General features: G+C 38.6%; 1 protein-coding gene across 4 annotated transcripts in view; it reads left to right on the top strand.

Moving 5' to 3' along the window:
* NFIC (nuclear factor I C) overlaps positions 1–17,347 on the top strand; it is a 130,006-nt gene that overhangs the window by 93,971 nt on the left and 18,688 nt on the right. For 3 of the 4 annotated variants that reach the window (XM_075204752.1, XM_075204753.1, XM_075204750.1), the window contains 4 exons: positions 1,371–1,499; positions 1,671–1,855; positions 2,267–2,420; positions 3,002–3,105. In XM_075204752.1, the coding sequence (XP_075060853.1) occupies positions 1,371–1,499; positions 1,671–1,855; positions 2,267–2,420; positions 3,002–3,105 (572 nt within the window). The remainder of the gene's footprint in view (positions 1–1,370; positions 1,500–1,670; positions 1,856–2,266; positions 2,421–3,001; positions 3,106–17,347) is intronic. The other variant, XM_075204751.1, reaches the window with a different exon arrangement.

The raw sequence follows: 17,347 nt of genomic DNA, 5'->3' as shown, positions 1-17,347 counted from the left end.
TGGGTGCCAGCAATTGAGTCTTTGCGGTAGTCTTCAGTCAGATACTTTATCACCTATAGCTGGCCCCTTGTTTTCCCAGCTTCGGTTATGATCTCATACAAAATCCATCTTTTGAACACATATATCGCTAAACATGAACCAGGAGGTAGCCTAATTGATTGCTCAGTTATAGCAAGATGAAGCAGACAAGTGCAGTACTAGCTTTTCTTGCTGCACTCGTTAAATGTGAGAAACCACCACCAATCACTGGAACATAAATAGTGGGTCATCTTAGATTAAAGAGATTTTTTAAGAAACCAAATATTATTTAAACAAGAACTATACCTGCATGGTTTTCGGCATACTGAAAAGACAATGCATCCAACTTACAAATGCAAATGACCAGTTTCTTTGTATTGAGTGTTTATATAGCTTTTTCCTGTATGCAGACCTAACGTAATTAAAAGTTTTTTGTTCTGAATTTTTTTGTATGTAACTGCATTATATTTACACAAAGGAACATTTTGTTACAGTGATTTTAACATTTTTGTAATCATGGTATTTTCTCACACTGCCTTAATTACCGTTATATTGAGTTGTATATACCTGTATATACACTATATATTGTGTGTATATATATATATATATAATTATATATTGTATATACACTATACCTGTAGATCAGTAGGCATGTTTGTCATTTTATATTTTATTCTTGGCGTAAATAATTTTATTCAGGTCTTTACACCCTCCTAATAGATCCTTGTTGTGGTTGTAGTTTTAATTAGCAGGGGTACAATGTTAGCAGTTGTCACTGAAGGCCATTGTGAACAAAACTACATTCCACATTATGCCTTACAATTTCTAGCTCGGATTAGAAGTCAGATAAACTAAAAAAAATTCCCCTCACGCTGATGGGTCATGTAGGGTCTGTCTGAAAGGCAAGGAAAAAACTAAATATGAAACAAACCCACCCCGTCATGTTGAATTAAAAAAAATGGGATTAGTGACCTTTAAAAAGAAGTGACCACTGTTAATATTGTTGTGCCATTTGTCACTGATTTCTCTGTTTAAATTAGTCTCCGTTGCACACATGCACCTGTCCCCCTTCCACCGTCAACATTTTTCCTTTATGACATTTAAGCTCCCAATATCCTAAGGAACAGGCTTGGGTGGATGCATCCTATTGTGATGAATATCCAGACAAAGTGGTGCCACACCACATCCCCTTGCAGATCCAGTAAGTCTTTTTGTTGCTGTTATTATGCCCAATGAGTAACAAATAGTGAAGGCTTGATACAAGAGGTTAGTTTTTACAGTACATTCATTGATTGTGGCAGGACTTTACAAACATAGCTAATATCTGTGTTTTATCGTAATTGGTTGAATAGGAATGTCTCCCTCTGTGAAGAAGTCTGAATTGGACAAATCACCATTTCACAGCCCATCTCCTCAAGATACCTCCCCAAGAATCAGCGGCTTTACCCAGCATCACAGGCCTGTCATAGCTGTGCACAGTGGTGAGTACATAATCCCGAGATTTGCAAATCAGTGAGTGCACAACAAAATATATTCATCGTTATTATATGTCACAATTTATTCTCTTAGGTTTTTTTTCAGTTGTTAATTTATCCCTCTCTTTTCTTTTCTTCCCTCATCCATTTCTTTTCCAATACCTCTACACAACTTAGGCCTTGCCCGAAGTCCCCACACTTCCACTACGTTACACTTCCCACCTTCTTCTCTCCTCCCCCAAGCTGCCTCCACTTATTTCCAGCACACGGCTATCCGCTATCCCCCTCACCTCAACCCTCAGGATCCTCTGAAAGACTTGGTGTCCCTTGCCTGTGACCCGTCCAGTCAGCAACCAGGCCCGGTAAGCATATGAGAGGTAGTAAAAGGGAAGTGGAATATGATGCTGTGATAGAGAAACAGGAAGAATACTAGGTAATAAACCTATTCTAACTATTTATAGAGGGTAAAATAATAGTAGTATCATAGGGTTACTTACTGCAGGCCGTACAAAATGTTGAGCAGTATTCCAGATACACCCTGTTGGACAGGGTAATTATTTCCAAAGTAGAAAACAATATAATAACACATTATCTTAATAAGTAGGTTACTATTTAACATATTTCTGCATAGATGTTCCACTGTTACTATAAAGGATAATTAATAGTTGCTTTAATATTTATCATTCGTTCAGAATTTTCCCTTGGAATAATATATCACATGAGGTTATATATGCTTGTTACCGCTTATTCTTTCCTCCCACTTGTTCTCTCAGCTGAATGGGAATGGCCAGGTGAAGGTTTCGAGTCACTATATCCCTACGCAGATGCTGGCCCCGCCTCCTCCAGTTATGTCCCGCCTCTCTCTGTCCTCCGATACCAAATCTACTACCACATCTGATGGGGGCACCTCTTCACCCACTTCTCCAAGTGAGTAACTTTGAGCACATTTAGGTATTTCTAAAAGTATAGCAAATAATTAACACTATTGAACACAATTTGAGTCTCTCGGATCAAATAGATACTATGAATTTATCATTTAGATCAAAGAAAGATATGTTTCCCACTTAGGAAATACATTTTTATGTCACCTGGTAATCTGTCTGACAGATATTACCAACCTCCACATGTTATGTTTTGTGGTCACTGTGTGCTGATTTTTAATGGTTATTAAAACAAAAACTTTGGCCTGCAGGATTCTTAATTCCCAATAGAAAAATACATTTTTATACAATATATAATTTAATACAAAATCATGAGTTGTTTGTCACAATCCAAAGTCTTATTTGTGTTGTATTCATGCTTTTGAGGGATTCCCTTTTTTACCAGTGTGAACAAACTTGAAAACTAATAACACCTGGTGATTTGAATTTGAAGGGGTGTATGTTTTATATTTTGTACTGTCATTGGCCCTTCCTACTATACTTATAGTAATTTTTATGAGTAGTTTTTAGAGTATTTATAAAATGCATATAATTTGAGAACTTTATTATTGTTTACAATATTGTTAGTTTACTCTTTCTTCACAGCATACTCCGCCCCTAGCACGCCACCCGCCAACCGGCCCTTTGTAGGACTTGGCCCCCGTGACCCTGGGAGCATATATCAGCCACAGGTAAGTAGGAAACTAAGGGTCAGATATTGGTAGTAAAAGGTGTAGGTGTATTACCTATGTAAGAAGCACACTTTGAATGCATTCACATATCTGTCTTTTGTATATACTCGGTAAAACAGTATTTGTCAACTTATATTATATAGGTTGTTTTGAAAGTTAAACACCTGTCAGTCAGTGAATAAAAAACAAACCTAGTGATGGGCATAACCTCATACAAGCAATTTTTACTTACGACAATGAAATAGAATACCTTATTAGTTACACTGCTGAGCAGTCAGGACAAAAATCATTTATTTTACTGGTGATAAAGTAGCTGCATAATATATATTTGTCATATTAACCTGTTGAATCTACACATGGTAGATATAACATGTGTAATAAACTGAATTAACCACAAAACCAGATATGAATGTCAACTTGTAAATATGAATAAATATGAAATGAAACTCAGGGCCAAACACAGAATTTCTAGAGGGGGGATTCCACGCCAGGTTAGCACTGTCTATTATTTTAGACAGTGCTAACTGGTTTCCAACTCTCCCATCACCTTGAAATGCATGAACAATGCTGCGTGCACTACTGTTAGGCGCACACATTTCCCTGTTGCGAGCAGAGCAGAGTGAAGCAGGACTGCTTTTACAGTTGGACCAAAGTCCTGACTATGCAGAACAGTCACCTAAAATCAGGACTACAGCAGCAGAATCAAGACAGTTAGCAGACTGTCCTGGTATCTCCTGTCCATTCTTTTTACTGTCACTACCTGTTGCTGCTCATGTCTCAAGTTCAGTAGCTGGATCCTGGATTGTAGGGGCCCTGTTTGGAAAAAAGGATAGTTACATGAAATATGGAAAGTCTAGCTATGAGTGAAAACTCAAGGCCTCCTTACCTCCAGCCTGCCCCAACGTTAAATCAACAGCACCGATGTCTAATAAACATTAAATTAATAGCATCCACATTTAATAAATTGATTTACTTCCCTCTAACAAGTGTTGACATTAAGTTAATAGTATTAACATTTAATAAATAAGGAAAGCCACGCAATGAGTGAACATTCTAGGTCCCCCAACCAGCCCCAACATTAAATCATTAAATTAATAGCAAACATACTTAATTATTAGGTCTCCCTACCTGTAACCAGCCCCATCAATAAATGAATACCATTCACATTTGATAGACCCTTTCCCCCCCCACTCAATTCCCACATTTAAATAATTGGTATTAACATTTAATAAATGTTTTTACATTCCAAACTGCACAGATATTAAATCATTAATATTCTTATTTATTAGATAGAACTCCTTTTCCCCAAAAGCCCCCAAAGCATACCAGCATTAAAATTAATAGGCAGTACCATCACTGCACTTTTAAGTTAAAAAGTCCCCTCAATCAAATAAATTGCCTGCACCATCACCCCACCTTAAACTAATGGGCACTACTAAGACCCCATTATTAATCTAAATAGTTGCTACCATCAAATAAATTGTCTTTGTCAATATTAAATGTTTAGAACCCACTATTAAATGATTGGGACCCACTCCCAACATTAAATTAATAGCCTGTGTGGTGCTTTTTCATGTTGCACTCTGCGTTAGAGTGACAGACTCGCGCATATCTCAGATGGAGCACGCCCCATATGTGACATGCAGCCAGCAGAGGAGAGAGGGGTGGCACATACTGTGGGAAGGTAGGAAAGCAACGGATTTGTAGATCCATATTTTGTTACTTAAACATGCATTAAAATGGCTAGACCCGGTGTAAGGTCCAGCCTGTCAATCATTCCTGGGCTGGAGGGGGACATTTCACAAACTTGAAACCCCCCTTGAGTGTTCACCTGAAAGTGTATCCTCTTGGATTGACTGGGTGTGATTGAAATTACTAGAATAGTGCCGGATGTGGAAGACAAATTCTGGTGGAAATTCCAGATGACAGTGTCCAGACTACCAGACAGAATGGTCTTTCAATAGCCAAGGTCAGGGGGTAAGGCAGAGTCCATACCACAAAATTAGGCTATAGCGGATAGGGATACTAATCAGAGGTAGAGTTGGCAAGGCAGGTTAGAACATCAACTGTGATCCAGAAGCACTGATAAAGGGGCACTGTCGAAATTCAGTCTGCTAATTGAAGACAGCAACTGAACAGAAAGTACAGCTAGGTGAGAACAGCCTGATATCACATTTGAATATACTCCTTTCAGTTGGGACCACTGTATTTTATTCAAAGTACATAAGTAGATGTATGGCCCCTGGTGGACATTTTAACTCACCAAACAGGAACAGACAAAAATGAGAAGGATACAAATGAAAACAAGTTATATTTTTTTACTTCATCACATCAGGGGGTAAATGTATTAATGTCCGGATTCTTCAACTCCGGCGTGTTCAGCGTCTTTGGCGATTAAATTTAAAGCGGCGCTGCATTGTAAAGGGAAACTTCCCAGATGTTATAATGAAAAACATATCAGTGGTATAAATTTTATGAATAGATTGTATCTTTAAAAGTTATAGTACATTTAACATAAGTTATAAACTTAATATAATTTTTTAAAATTGTTTGTTTAGTTTTCATTTACTCACATAGTGACTTGTGTAGTTTTGATCACAATTACCAGCTCAAGTGTACACATACATGGGTCCCAATATTGTACTTTTACTTGGTTATGTTGAGTAACATGTATCCTAAGGTATAAGCAGCCAACTCATCATAGTGTGCCAGAATTCATCCACATCAAGACACATTTAACATAGAGATGCTCGGGGCTCGGTTTTCCGAAAACCAAACCCACCCGAACATTGCAGATCGAAGGTACTGAGTCAAGCCGGCTTGCTACATTCGCGCGCCCTCGAAACTGAAAACGAGGCAAAACATAATTGTTGCATCGTCGGGTTTCGCGAGTTTTAGATTCTATAAGTACCGCCCTCCACGGAGATCTGGCGCCATTCACAGACAGACACAGAAGGAATAGCAGCGTTCTTGGCATTCTCAAGTACTGTTGGCCAGCGTCATAGCTAAAACAGAAAGAGGAGGGGTGGCAGTGTTCAAGTCTCCGGTGACATTTCTCTGTGCCATTGCTCACATAGAAGACCAAGATACTAAGCAGCTGCTGCACCAGTCATGATGATACTAGTCCTTCTACGTCATCTGTTAAAGCCTATGTTCAAGTGAAAAAAAAAAGCTTTTTACCTTTTTAAAGAAAAAAAACACCTCTCTAATAAAAGTGAAAGTTTACTATAGAAAAACATAAAATTGTCAACATGCCATTCTACCCAAAATATTAACAAGCATACCAGCATCAGCTAGCTCCTTTCTCTCAGCTAGATCCCAGGTCCTGCAATCTACAGTCATCATCGTCACCCTCATCCTCATCAGTGTGTACATCATCCTCAGACAATAATAATTCATCCTCGCTGGAATCCACCATTACAGAAGTCTCTGTTCTTTGATGTAATTGCCGTTAATGGCCTTCCTCATGGAATCTGTAGTTCATTTTACGACAGAGCTGTCACGATTTTTGGCCAATTCTTTTAGACCAGACCAAATGTCAAAATGTTGTGCTGACTCATCTGCATCACGACTGGGTGTCGTGGGAAAGCTAAGTTTTTTCCTAGAAGCAGTTGCCAAAGAAACTGAGGGAGGAGACGTTATCGTGTCATATACAACTTCAGCTGTCAGCTTGCTAACCAGGAGCTCATTGCATCTCAAGATCTGGGTAAATTGTAAAGAAAGAGTAGACATAGCTCTTAAACCTAGGATCATGCACAGTTGCCAAAATGTAGTGGTCCGATATCAAGATGTTGATAACTTCTGGATCCTGGCGAAGCAAACAAAGTACTTAATCTACAAGTCTCCTCCTTCAATTACTTTAGCTGCTTTTCCAAAATTCTAATTAGGGGAATCACTTGACTCAAGCTATCAGTGTCTGAACTCAATTCACAGGTGACTACTTAGAGTGGTTTCAGCACCTTGGACAACACGGAAAGTATTCCCCACTGCGCTGGACTAAAGTACATTCCCCCTCAAATTTGATTCTTCTTGCAGCTGTTGCAATCTCCTATATGTTGTTTCAGAATATAGGAGGTTGCAGCAGCTGCAAGAAGAATCTCCAGTCTCGCTGCAGAATGCTGAAAATGACCCGATTTATTTCGGGACACAGACAACATCTCCTGCATGTCACTGTCATTTTTTAAAAGCTCACTACCACCAAGTTGATTGTGTGAGCAAAACAGGGAATGTGATGGAATTTTCCCTGCTATAGTGCTCTCACAATACTGGTGGCATTATCAGAAATGACATATCCTCAGGAGAGTCCAAGTGGGATAAGCCATGTTGCAATGACATCCCTTAGTTTTCTAACAGGTTGTCAGTGGTATGCATCTTAGTGTAGCCGGCTTTTTAACATATGGTTGATTAGGAGGTCCCTAGGACAATTCCTTCTTGCACCCCTTTTCTTTTCTGCCACTGTTGTGTGGCAATGTTTCCTGATTGTGCCGTGTGTTTGTGTCATTGCTCTGTCGCTTAGCATCCAGCCAGCTCGCTGCAGTCTTTGGCCGAAAGTGTATGAAAATAATATTGTGACCTGTGAGGTGGTCAAGATTGACTGGCAATGACTGGAATTTAGTGTTACTGAGGTTAAAAATAATGTAGGAACAACAAAAGAGCAAAATTATTTGATTTTAGCATATTATAGCAATTTTTCCAAAAAATACAGATCCAAAACCAAATTACGCGAGGGCGGTTTTACAAAAACTAAAACGAAAACAAGGGGGTCAGTGAACAACTCTAATTTAAAGTGCAGCAAGATATGCTTTAAATGTATCTTGATTAGGCCGCAAACTAGATACACTATCATTAACTTAATGGTTATGATAGTGTATAAATGTGTATTAAAAAAGAGAAAATAAATAAAAAAGGTTGCCCAATCCCCCATCCCCACCACTCAAAAGTGAACCAAGCACCCTTGTCATAGCCTAGGCTATGTAGTGCTAATGTGGGAGGACAAACAGTGTAGCGTCCCCCACAAAAGCAGCAGCAAGTGCCAGGTTATGACAGGTAGGGCTGGTTACACTACAACAGGGAAACACGCATAGTGGGACACAGTCCCAGTCTGTTCAGCATGGGCTAAATTCCCTAGGGGAATGCAGGTCCTTCTCTAGGAAAACTAACCCCATGCTGATAGCACTGGGGCTCATTCTAACACGCTGGACCGATGGGTTGTGGGGTAATATATATGCAAAATGGCCAAATGTAAATAAGTAATATTTTAATATGTGGCGTTACTGGTCCCATCAAAGCCTGGAAGTTATAAACTGCTTGGGTATGCTGGCACTTGTAGAACTACAAGTGCCAGCATATCCATGGCTGCCAGAGCATACTGGCGCTTGTAGAACTACACCTGTACAGTTGCTTGTCAATGCAAATATCAGTCAACCATGTTGTAGCAAATCCATGCATAAAAACATGCAGACATGGTCAAGATTTTCAGTTGATGTTCAGACTAACACCAGAATGGGGAAGAGATGTGATCTAAGTGACTATGACCATGGAATGATTGTTGGTGCCAGACGAGGTATTTGAGTACCTCAGAAATCGCTGATCTCTTAGGATTTTCACACACAACAGTATCTAGAGTTTACAGAGAATGGTGCAAAAACAAAAAAACATCCAGTGAGTTTCAGTACTATGTGTGAAAATGCCTTGTTAATGGGAGAGGTCATAGGAGAATGACCAGACTATTTTAATCTGACAGGACGGTGAAAGTAACTCAAATACCCAAGTGTTACAACAGTGATGTGCAGAAGAGCATCTCTGAACGCACAGCATGTTGAACCTTGAATTGGATGTGCAACAGCAAACAACCACACCGGGTTCAACTCTTGTCAGCTAAGAACAGAAAACTGAGGCTACAGTGGCCACAGGCTCACCAAATCTGGACAGTTGAGATTGGAAAAACATTGCGTTAGCTAGTGTATCTCGATTTCAACAGAATTTGGAGTAAACAACATGAATCTATGTATCCATCCAGCATTTTATCAATGGTGCAGGCTGGTGGTGGTGATGGAATGGCGTGGGGTATGTTTTCTTGGCACACATTGGACCCCATAATACCAATAGAGCATTGTTTAAATGGCACAGACTATCTGAGTATTGTTGCTGACCATGCGCATCCATTTATGACCACAGTCTACCCATCTTCAAATGGCTACATCCAGCAGAATAATACACCGTGTCACAAAGCACATGTCATCTCAAGGTTCCATGAACATGACAATACATTCAGTGTATTACAAATCTGCAGCAATCTGAGCGATGCTTTCATGTCAACATGGAGCAGAATCTATTAGGAATATTTCCAGGAACTAGCTGAATCCATGCCACAAATAATTCAGGCTGTTCTGGCGGGAAAAAAGGGTTCTTACACAGTACAAGAAAGGTGTACCTAATAAGAGTGTATATATTACTGTTTCTGTCATTAGTGCCCATATACAGTCATGGCCAAAAGTTTTGAGAATGACACAAGTATTGGTTTTCACAAAGTTTGCTGCTTCAGTGTTTTTACACCTTTTTGTAAGATGTTGCTATGGTATACTGAAGTAAAATTACAAGCATTTCATAAGTGTTAAAGGCTTTTATTGACAGTTACATTAAGTTTTTGAAAAGAGTCAATATTTGCAGTGCTGACCCTTCTTTTTTAAGACCTCTGCAACTCATCCTGGCATGCTGTCAATTAACTTTTGGGCCACATACTGACTGATGGCCGCCCATTCTTGTCTAATAAATGCTTGGAGTTTGTCAGAATTTGTGGGTTTTTGTTTGTCCACCTGCCTCTTGAGGATTGAGCACAAGTTTTCAATGGCATTAAGGGCTGGGGAGTTTCCTGGCCATGGACCCAAAATTTCGATTTTTTTTTTTTTTTTATTATTTTTTTTATTTTTTTTTGATCCCCGAGCCACTTAGTTATCACTTTTGCCTTATAGCAAGGTGCTGGAAAAGGCATGTTTATTTTAACCAAACTGTTCTTGGATGGTTGGGAAAAGTTGCTCTTGGAGGATGTTTTGGTACCATTCTTTATTCATGGCTGTGTTCTTAGACAAAATTGTGAGTGAGCCCACTCAATTGGCTTAGAAGCAGCCCCACACATGAATGGTCTCAGGATGCTTTACTGTTGGCATGACACAGGACTGATGGTAGCGCTCACCTTTCCTTCTCCAGACAAACGTTTTACAGATGCCCCAAACAATCTGATAGGGATTCATCAGAGAAAATGACTTTACCTCAGTCCTCAGCAGTCCAATACCTGTACCTTTTGCAGAATATCAGTCAGTCCCTGATGTTTTTCCTGGAGAGAAGTGGCTTCTTTGCTGGTTTTCTTGACACTAGGCCATCATCCAAAAGTCTTTGCCTCACTGTGCATGAAGACGCACTCACACCTGCCTGCTGCCATTCCTGAGCAAGCTCTGCACTGGTGGTGCCCCGATCCCGCAGCTGAATCAACTTTGAGACGTCCTGGCACTTGCTGGGCGCTCTGAAGCCTTCTTCACAACTATTGAACCTCTCTTCTTGAAGTTCTTGATGAGCCGATAAATGGTTGATTTAGGTGCAATCTTTCTAGCAGCAATGTCCTTGCCTGTGAAGCCCTTTTTGTGCAAAACAATCATCATCATCATTTATATAGCGCCACTAATTCCACAGCGCTGTACAGAGAACTCACAAACAGACTAGGGTCAATTTGTTAGCAGCCAATTAACCTACCAGTATGTTTTTGGAGTGTGGGAGGAAACTGGAGCACCCGGAGGAAACCCATGCAAACACGGGGAGTACATACAAACTCCTCACACATAAGGCCATTGTCAGGAATCGAACTCATGACCCCAGTGCTGTAAGGCAGAAGTGCTAACCACTTAGCCACTGTGCTGCCCAATGACGACTGCACATGTTTCCTTGCAAGTAACCATGGGTAAGAAGAAGCAAGCACCACCCTCCCTTTAAAGCTTCCAGTTTGTTATTCTAACTCAATCAGCATGACAGTGATCTTCAGTCTTGTCCTCATCAACACTCTCATCTGTGATAACGAGAGAATCACTGACCTGATGTCAGCTGGTCCATTTGTGGCAGGGCTGAAATGCAGTGGAAATGTTGTTTTCGGGATAAAGTTCATTATCATGGCAAAGAGAACTTTGAAATTACTTGCAATTTATCTGATCACTCTTCATGACATTCTGGAGTATATGCAAATTGCCATCATAAAAACTGAGGCAGCAGACTTAGTGAAAAATAATATTTGTGTCATTCTCAAAACTTTGGGCCATGATTGTATGTATAATATATATATAAAGCAGTGTTAAATATAACGTTGAAAATGCATAATCCTCACTTGCAATTTATATGATTTTCACTAAACTACACATTAGGTGCTAAATTTAACAGCTAAACATGTTGTTTGACAAATATCAGGACCATGCTGATTGTGTGAAAATAATCATGAGTAGAGTAACGACAAAACAAAAATGTATTTATTCAAAACTTTACTAAAACCATGTCCTATTTGGCACCATAAAGTTATTAAGGCTTATATCCTACTGTGCAGTCTGCATGGCTATGTGAGCAGCAGCAGGGGTGCAAAGGTTTGTACTTACTAAATGAAGGAGTTGAATGCATTGGCTGTGTCTTGCAAATTAAGCACACAAGTCACTAGTTTTGCACATTTTCTGGGATGCGGTTATTTAATTTAGCTGCCTGGTCAAGAGAAGGAGCATCTGTAGGGGCGATTTCTGCAGATGGAGCTTCTATTGGGTTGACTCCTGGAGAAGGAGCTTCTATAGGGGTGATTCCAGGGGAAGGAGCATCTTTAGGGGTGATTCCTGGAGAAGGAGCATCAATAAGGGTGATTCCAGGAGAAGGAGCACCTGTAGGGTTGATTCCAGGAGAAGGAGCACCTATAGGGGTGATTCCAGGAGAAGGAGCACCTATAGGGTTGATTCCAGGAGAAGGAGCACCTATAGGGTTGATTCCAGGAGAAGGAGCACCTATAGGGTTGATTCCAGGAGAAGGAGCACATATAGGGTTGATTCCAGGAGAAGGAGCATCAATAAGGGTGATTCCAGGAGAAGGAGCACCTATAGGGTTGATTCCAGGTGAAGGAGCATCTATAGGGGTGATTCCAGGAGAAGGAGCACCTATAGGGTTGATTCCAGGTGAAGGAGCATCTATAGGGGTGATTCCAGGTGAAGGAGCATCTATAGGGGTGATTCCAGGAGAAGGAACGTATCGGTGCAAATATCACCTATCACCTAAAACATGTATAGTGTGTATGCATGAATCAACCGACCGATTGGACCTTCAGTCGTAGGTACAATCATTGTAGATAACACATTAGTCAGAAAATTCTTCAGCATGTAGCTAGCCTAACCCATCATCTGTTTATTGTGTAAATAATTTAGTCATACCTCTACCGTTCTTTATTTCAAGATGTGAGAAAAATGAGTGCTTAATATGTTCAGTGTGGTCTCAGTTTGTACATGTTGATTATATAAGCTAAAAAAGTTTGCTCTCATCGGGATCCATTTTATCAATGCCTGCCCTGTTTTCAGTTCACTGTGCATGTGGTGAGCATGGCCAAATCATAGTATCCTATCTTCTGCTACACAGAGTGGAGGTAGCCATATTCTGGACTGTACCAGAATTCATATAACATACAGCTGATCAACTAACTTGGAACTAGGGACATTGGTGAGGTAATTTGTGCTTCACATCTGAGTGATGTCACTACTTACTAGTGATAGGCTGTATTCTGATAAAAATGTATTCAGTCTAGAAAATAGCTAGAAAATGGCTGCCTCTATGTGTATTTTAAAGTTGCTAGTCACATTATTTTGTGAAGGAGAAGGTGAAGAAGAGCTGCATGCAGATTTGTTAAATATCTTTTTAAATATTACAGTAACAGTAGAGGAAAGATAATCCATTTTTTCCCTATGTATATAACTAAGTAGCTGTGTTGCGCCATAGAAAGGGAAGACAAATACACAGTGAGACAGCTCCCATTCAAAGGCTGACTTAGTGTGTCCGCCCAGTGGATGCACCTTAGAAGATGCATTTTTTTCTGTTTGTCCTTTTTAAATCTACATTTTTGTCTCCTTTCAAATACTTCAACCATAATTTTTACATAATATGGGGAAAGAGATTTTTGCATCACAATCCTATCCTTATAAAATCTTTGCAAAACCCCAAGTCCAATGAGCTGGATAAGACTCTAATTTTGTGGATGGCCAAATTGGATATATCTAATCTTTCAGCAGTCAAACAATGTGACTAATAGGCTCAGTTAGTGCATTCATCTGATGGCCAAACACAGATTAACCAGATGACCCTGGCACAATTTAGGTATATCGTAAGCCATGTCCTGGTACAGTTTTTATTTGAACACTTTATCTGTCTTTGTTTAAATCAGACAAATTGGCTCTAGACATCACCAAGGGCTAGATTTACTAAGCTGCGGGTTTGAAAAAGTGGGGATGTTGCCTATAGCAACCAATCAGATTCTAGCTTTCATTTATTTAGTGCTTTCTACAAAATGATAGCTAGAATCTGATTGGTTGCTATAGGCAACATCCCCACTTTTTCAAACCCGCAGCTTAGTAAATCTAGCCCCAAGTGTAGGAGCAGTTCTGGACTGCCATTTACTGTATTAAACACAATTGGCACTTGGGGTTCACTGGATAACTCATTCATGTTTATCCTGGGAAGTACCATTAATTGTACCCTGTACAAGTCTATAGAAACATACATGTGTTCCCTTTCAGCTCAAAAAACTGAATGCCCAAAAATAAAATGAGAATATTTGTAAAAAGACAACAGTCCTGTCTTCCTTGTGTTATTATGCAATATTCATACAGTATTAAACATTGTATTTAAGGACTCTCAATGACAGGATTTTGTTTTAGATTTACTTGAAAAATACATGTTATTCCATTATTTTAAGATAAAAAAATCGCTTACCCCCACAACTTTTCTCCAGGAGTGCAACATGAAGTTAGCTTGCCAAATATACAAATGAAAAAAAATGGGTCATTCTTTGGCTCCCCTACTACATGTCACTGTTGCTGCTCTCTGGAACTGTGCACTCTGGAGCTCTGCTCAGCAGTGATTCTCACATTCATTATTATCAATCTTCAGCAATTTTCAGTAACTGTTGGACAGAGCTGAGTATGGGGTTCAGGGCCCCATCCTGGGAGATAAGATTGTTTTTTTTAATGGAACAACCTGTATTTTCTAACAAATAAAAAAACCATAAAAGGATATGGTCAGTTTTTATAATCCACATGTTTAACATTCTCTTTTCAAATAATGAAGCCCAAAATGTACAGTTTAATGTTGAGATGTTTCTGATTTTCTGTCATTAAATATATGCAAAATACTAATAGGTGGCACTATTGTGAAAAATGGCTAATAAGTCATATACAGTCATGGCAAAAAGTTTTGAGAATTACACAAATATTGGTTTTCACAAAATTTGCGACTTCAGTGTTTTGAGACCTTTTTGTCATATGTTGCTATGGTATGAAGAATGCTTTACTGTTGGCATGACACAAGACTGAAGGTAGCACAAAACTTTCCTTCATGACAGTACTCAAATCATGTAGTCCTCTTTTAAAACCAAATAAAATGAATTAATTGTTTACAGATGAGTCATCCAAGTAAATCTCTGAAAAGGGACACAAATATGTTATTACTCTTAAGTTGCAGGCGCAATAATAGTTGTAAAAATATGTAATACAATACAATAGAGATTATCGAGGTGATCAGTGGAAAAACACTATTGCAAGCTTGGATCCAAATCCTCAGTTGCTAGCTGCACACCCCTGGCTTATGACATAAGTATCTTTCTTCTCTTTGCAAAAAAGTCTGATCAAATTGAATTACATTACAAATTGCTTTGTTTCATTGTATCTATATTGTTGGATGGTTGAACATTTATAATGCATTTTCCAGCATTTTGTATGTAACACTTTATATGCTTTAAAACATAAAACCCTGGTGGTATGATTTTTTTGTCAGTCAATAATTGTCACTTTTTTCTTTCTTTTTCTTGCCAAATCCAATACAACATGCATAGGATCATATTTCTACTAATTATGTTAGTCCAAGTGCAACATGAGAAAATAAGCATTCCCAAATTAATTTCCCATTACCAAATCTGGGACTTTCCTGGGAAATCAGGTCATATAGGAGAGCCCTAACATTATTGTTCATAAGGATTTAAACAAATGCACAATGCACCATCTACAGATTGTTAGAATGTACTGCAAGCCAATGAAATTTTCCTAACTAACTTAAATCATCATTATTTATATAGCACCACTAATTCCACAGTGCTGTACAGAAAACACACTCACAAATGCTCTACTATCTAGATTTATAATGTTGTCTAGCTTGAAAATGGACAGAAACTCACTTTTACATTGCAATATTTATCAGTGGAGTCGGCAAAAGTACGGACTATCGGGACATACAGTAGAATTCGTCCAAGGGTTGGATGTGAGCATCACTGACTCACATCCTACCCTAGGACACCTTTTTTAGTTAGTTATTCCTGCTGCTTGCAAGTTTTTTGGTTAATATTTTGATGCATCAGGGGGTTTTCCATCCTTGGAAATACATGCATATACTTGCTAAAGGTTAATGGTTTTAAAAATATTTGGTCAAATAACACAGTTTGAATATTTAGAAATGTGATAACTACAGCTAGCATCCAAGAAGATGTTGCAAAACCAGATTTGGTGGCATACTATATGTCTGCTCATCTTCTCCATGCCACTTATTGGGTTTTTGCAACCACGCCAAATTGGTCACTAATTATTTCTCCAACTGGTTCATCTAATGCTCACTGACCAGTACTGCAGCAAAATATATAGAAACACTACTGTAAACTGTATAGTCTGCAATCTACTTAATTCACTCTGTTCTAGGACAGTCATATTTACAGGCTAGTCCCCACACTGGAATGCAGACACCCTGGTGTAGACATGCTCTACATAAGACTTTATATCTTCTGAAATCATGATCACTGAAATTTTTAAAAGTTCCCAGATTTCAGGAGAGATATGATTTAACTATGAAATTTTATTTTCTTTAACAGCAACTGTTAAGCAAGTTTTAATTTCAAGACTTTACTTATCAGTGGACCCATCAAAAGCTTCCCAAAATGCAACTACACAGCTAAATTGCATGAGGCATTTGGCAGAGAGCTGACTATATCTATATGGATTACCACATTCAAAACCATCAAAATATATATATATATATATATATATATATATATATATATATATATATATATATATATATATATATTGTTTTTCCTTATATGGTATTACACCCTGGAGTTCCTGAATCAGCATTTCTGTGATGTCTTTCCTATGTGTTGGAGGGCTTATAGTGAGAATATTCCACTAGAGCAAATGGTATGGTGCTATCTATATATCAAACAATGCTGAAAAATTCGGAATTTTAAAGTTCTGAATCTCATTCTCAATGTCCTTTCAATTAATTATTTAACTTTAAACCCAATTACCTTTGATCAATCTCTAAAATATCCATTTTCTCGCTGCGTCTGGTAAATGTAATATCAGTGCAACTAGACCCTTAATTACACTACATTGGAGTGTCCCCACATTCCATCAAGTAAAGGAAAAGTAAACTTTGTTGGGAGTATACAATTATGAAATACCAAGATAGTCTTTAAAAAGTTTTTGGGTATCTTGGAATGTGATACTTATATAGTTTATCTATATATGATTTTGAATCCTTAATTTTTGTTTTTAAGTCTATAGTCCCCTTTGAACATATGACCATTTGCCTTCTCTGTTAACTGCTTGGACAACTGTTGTCACTGCACGGTTCTGACTTTGAGAAATGTAATTTGTTCTTTTGAGATCTACATGTTATAAACAGTTAAAATTTGAATAAATATAAATAATTTAAAACTAATAAATAACATATTAATAAAATGACCCATTCAATAAAACATCTTTTATCTATTAGGTGCCGCAAGGTTTCTGCAGCGCCATACACAATACAAACAGTCAACTATACAGGGTGATACAGTACAGAACAATAAACAAAAAATACGAAAAAACTTCAGAGGGAGTCAGTTGAGGGGATATAGCGCAGGAGGAGTGAAAAGAGCTGGGAGGAGAGAGGAGATAAGAGCGGTCTGGAGGAGAAGAGAAATGGTTATGTGGATGGCTGG

Source organism: Mixophyes fleayi, chromosome 1, assembly GCF_038048845.1.
Source record: "Mixophyes fleayi isolate aMixFle1 chromosome 1, aMixFle1.hap1, whole genome shotgun sequence".
Lineage (NCBI taxonomy): Eukaryota > Metazoa > Chordata > Amphibia > Anura > Limnodynastidae > Mixophyes > Mixophyes fleayi.
The sequence above is the reverse complement of the archived record's forward strand: the minus strand, read 5'-3'. Positions and strand labels throughout refer to the sequence as shown.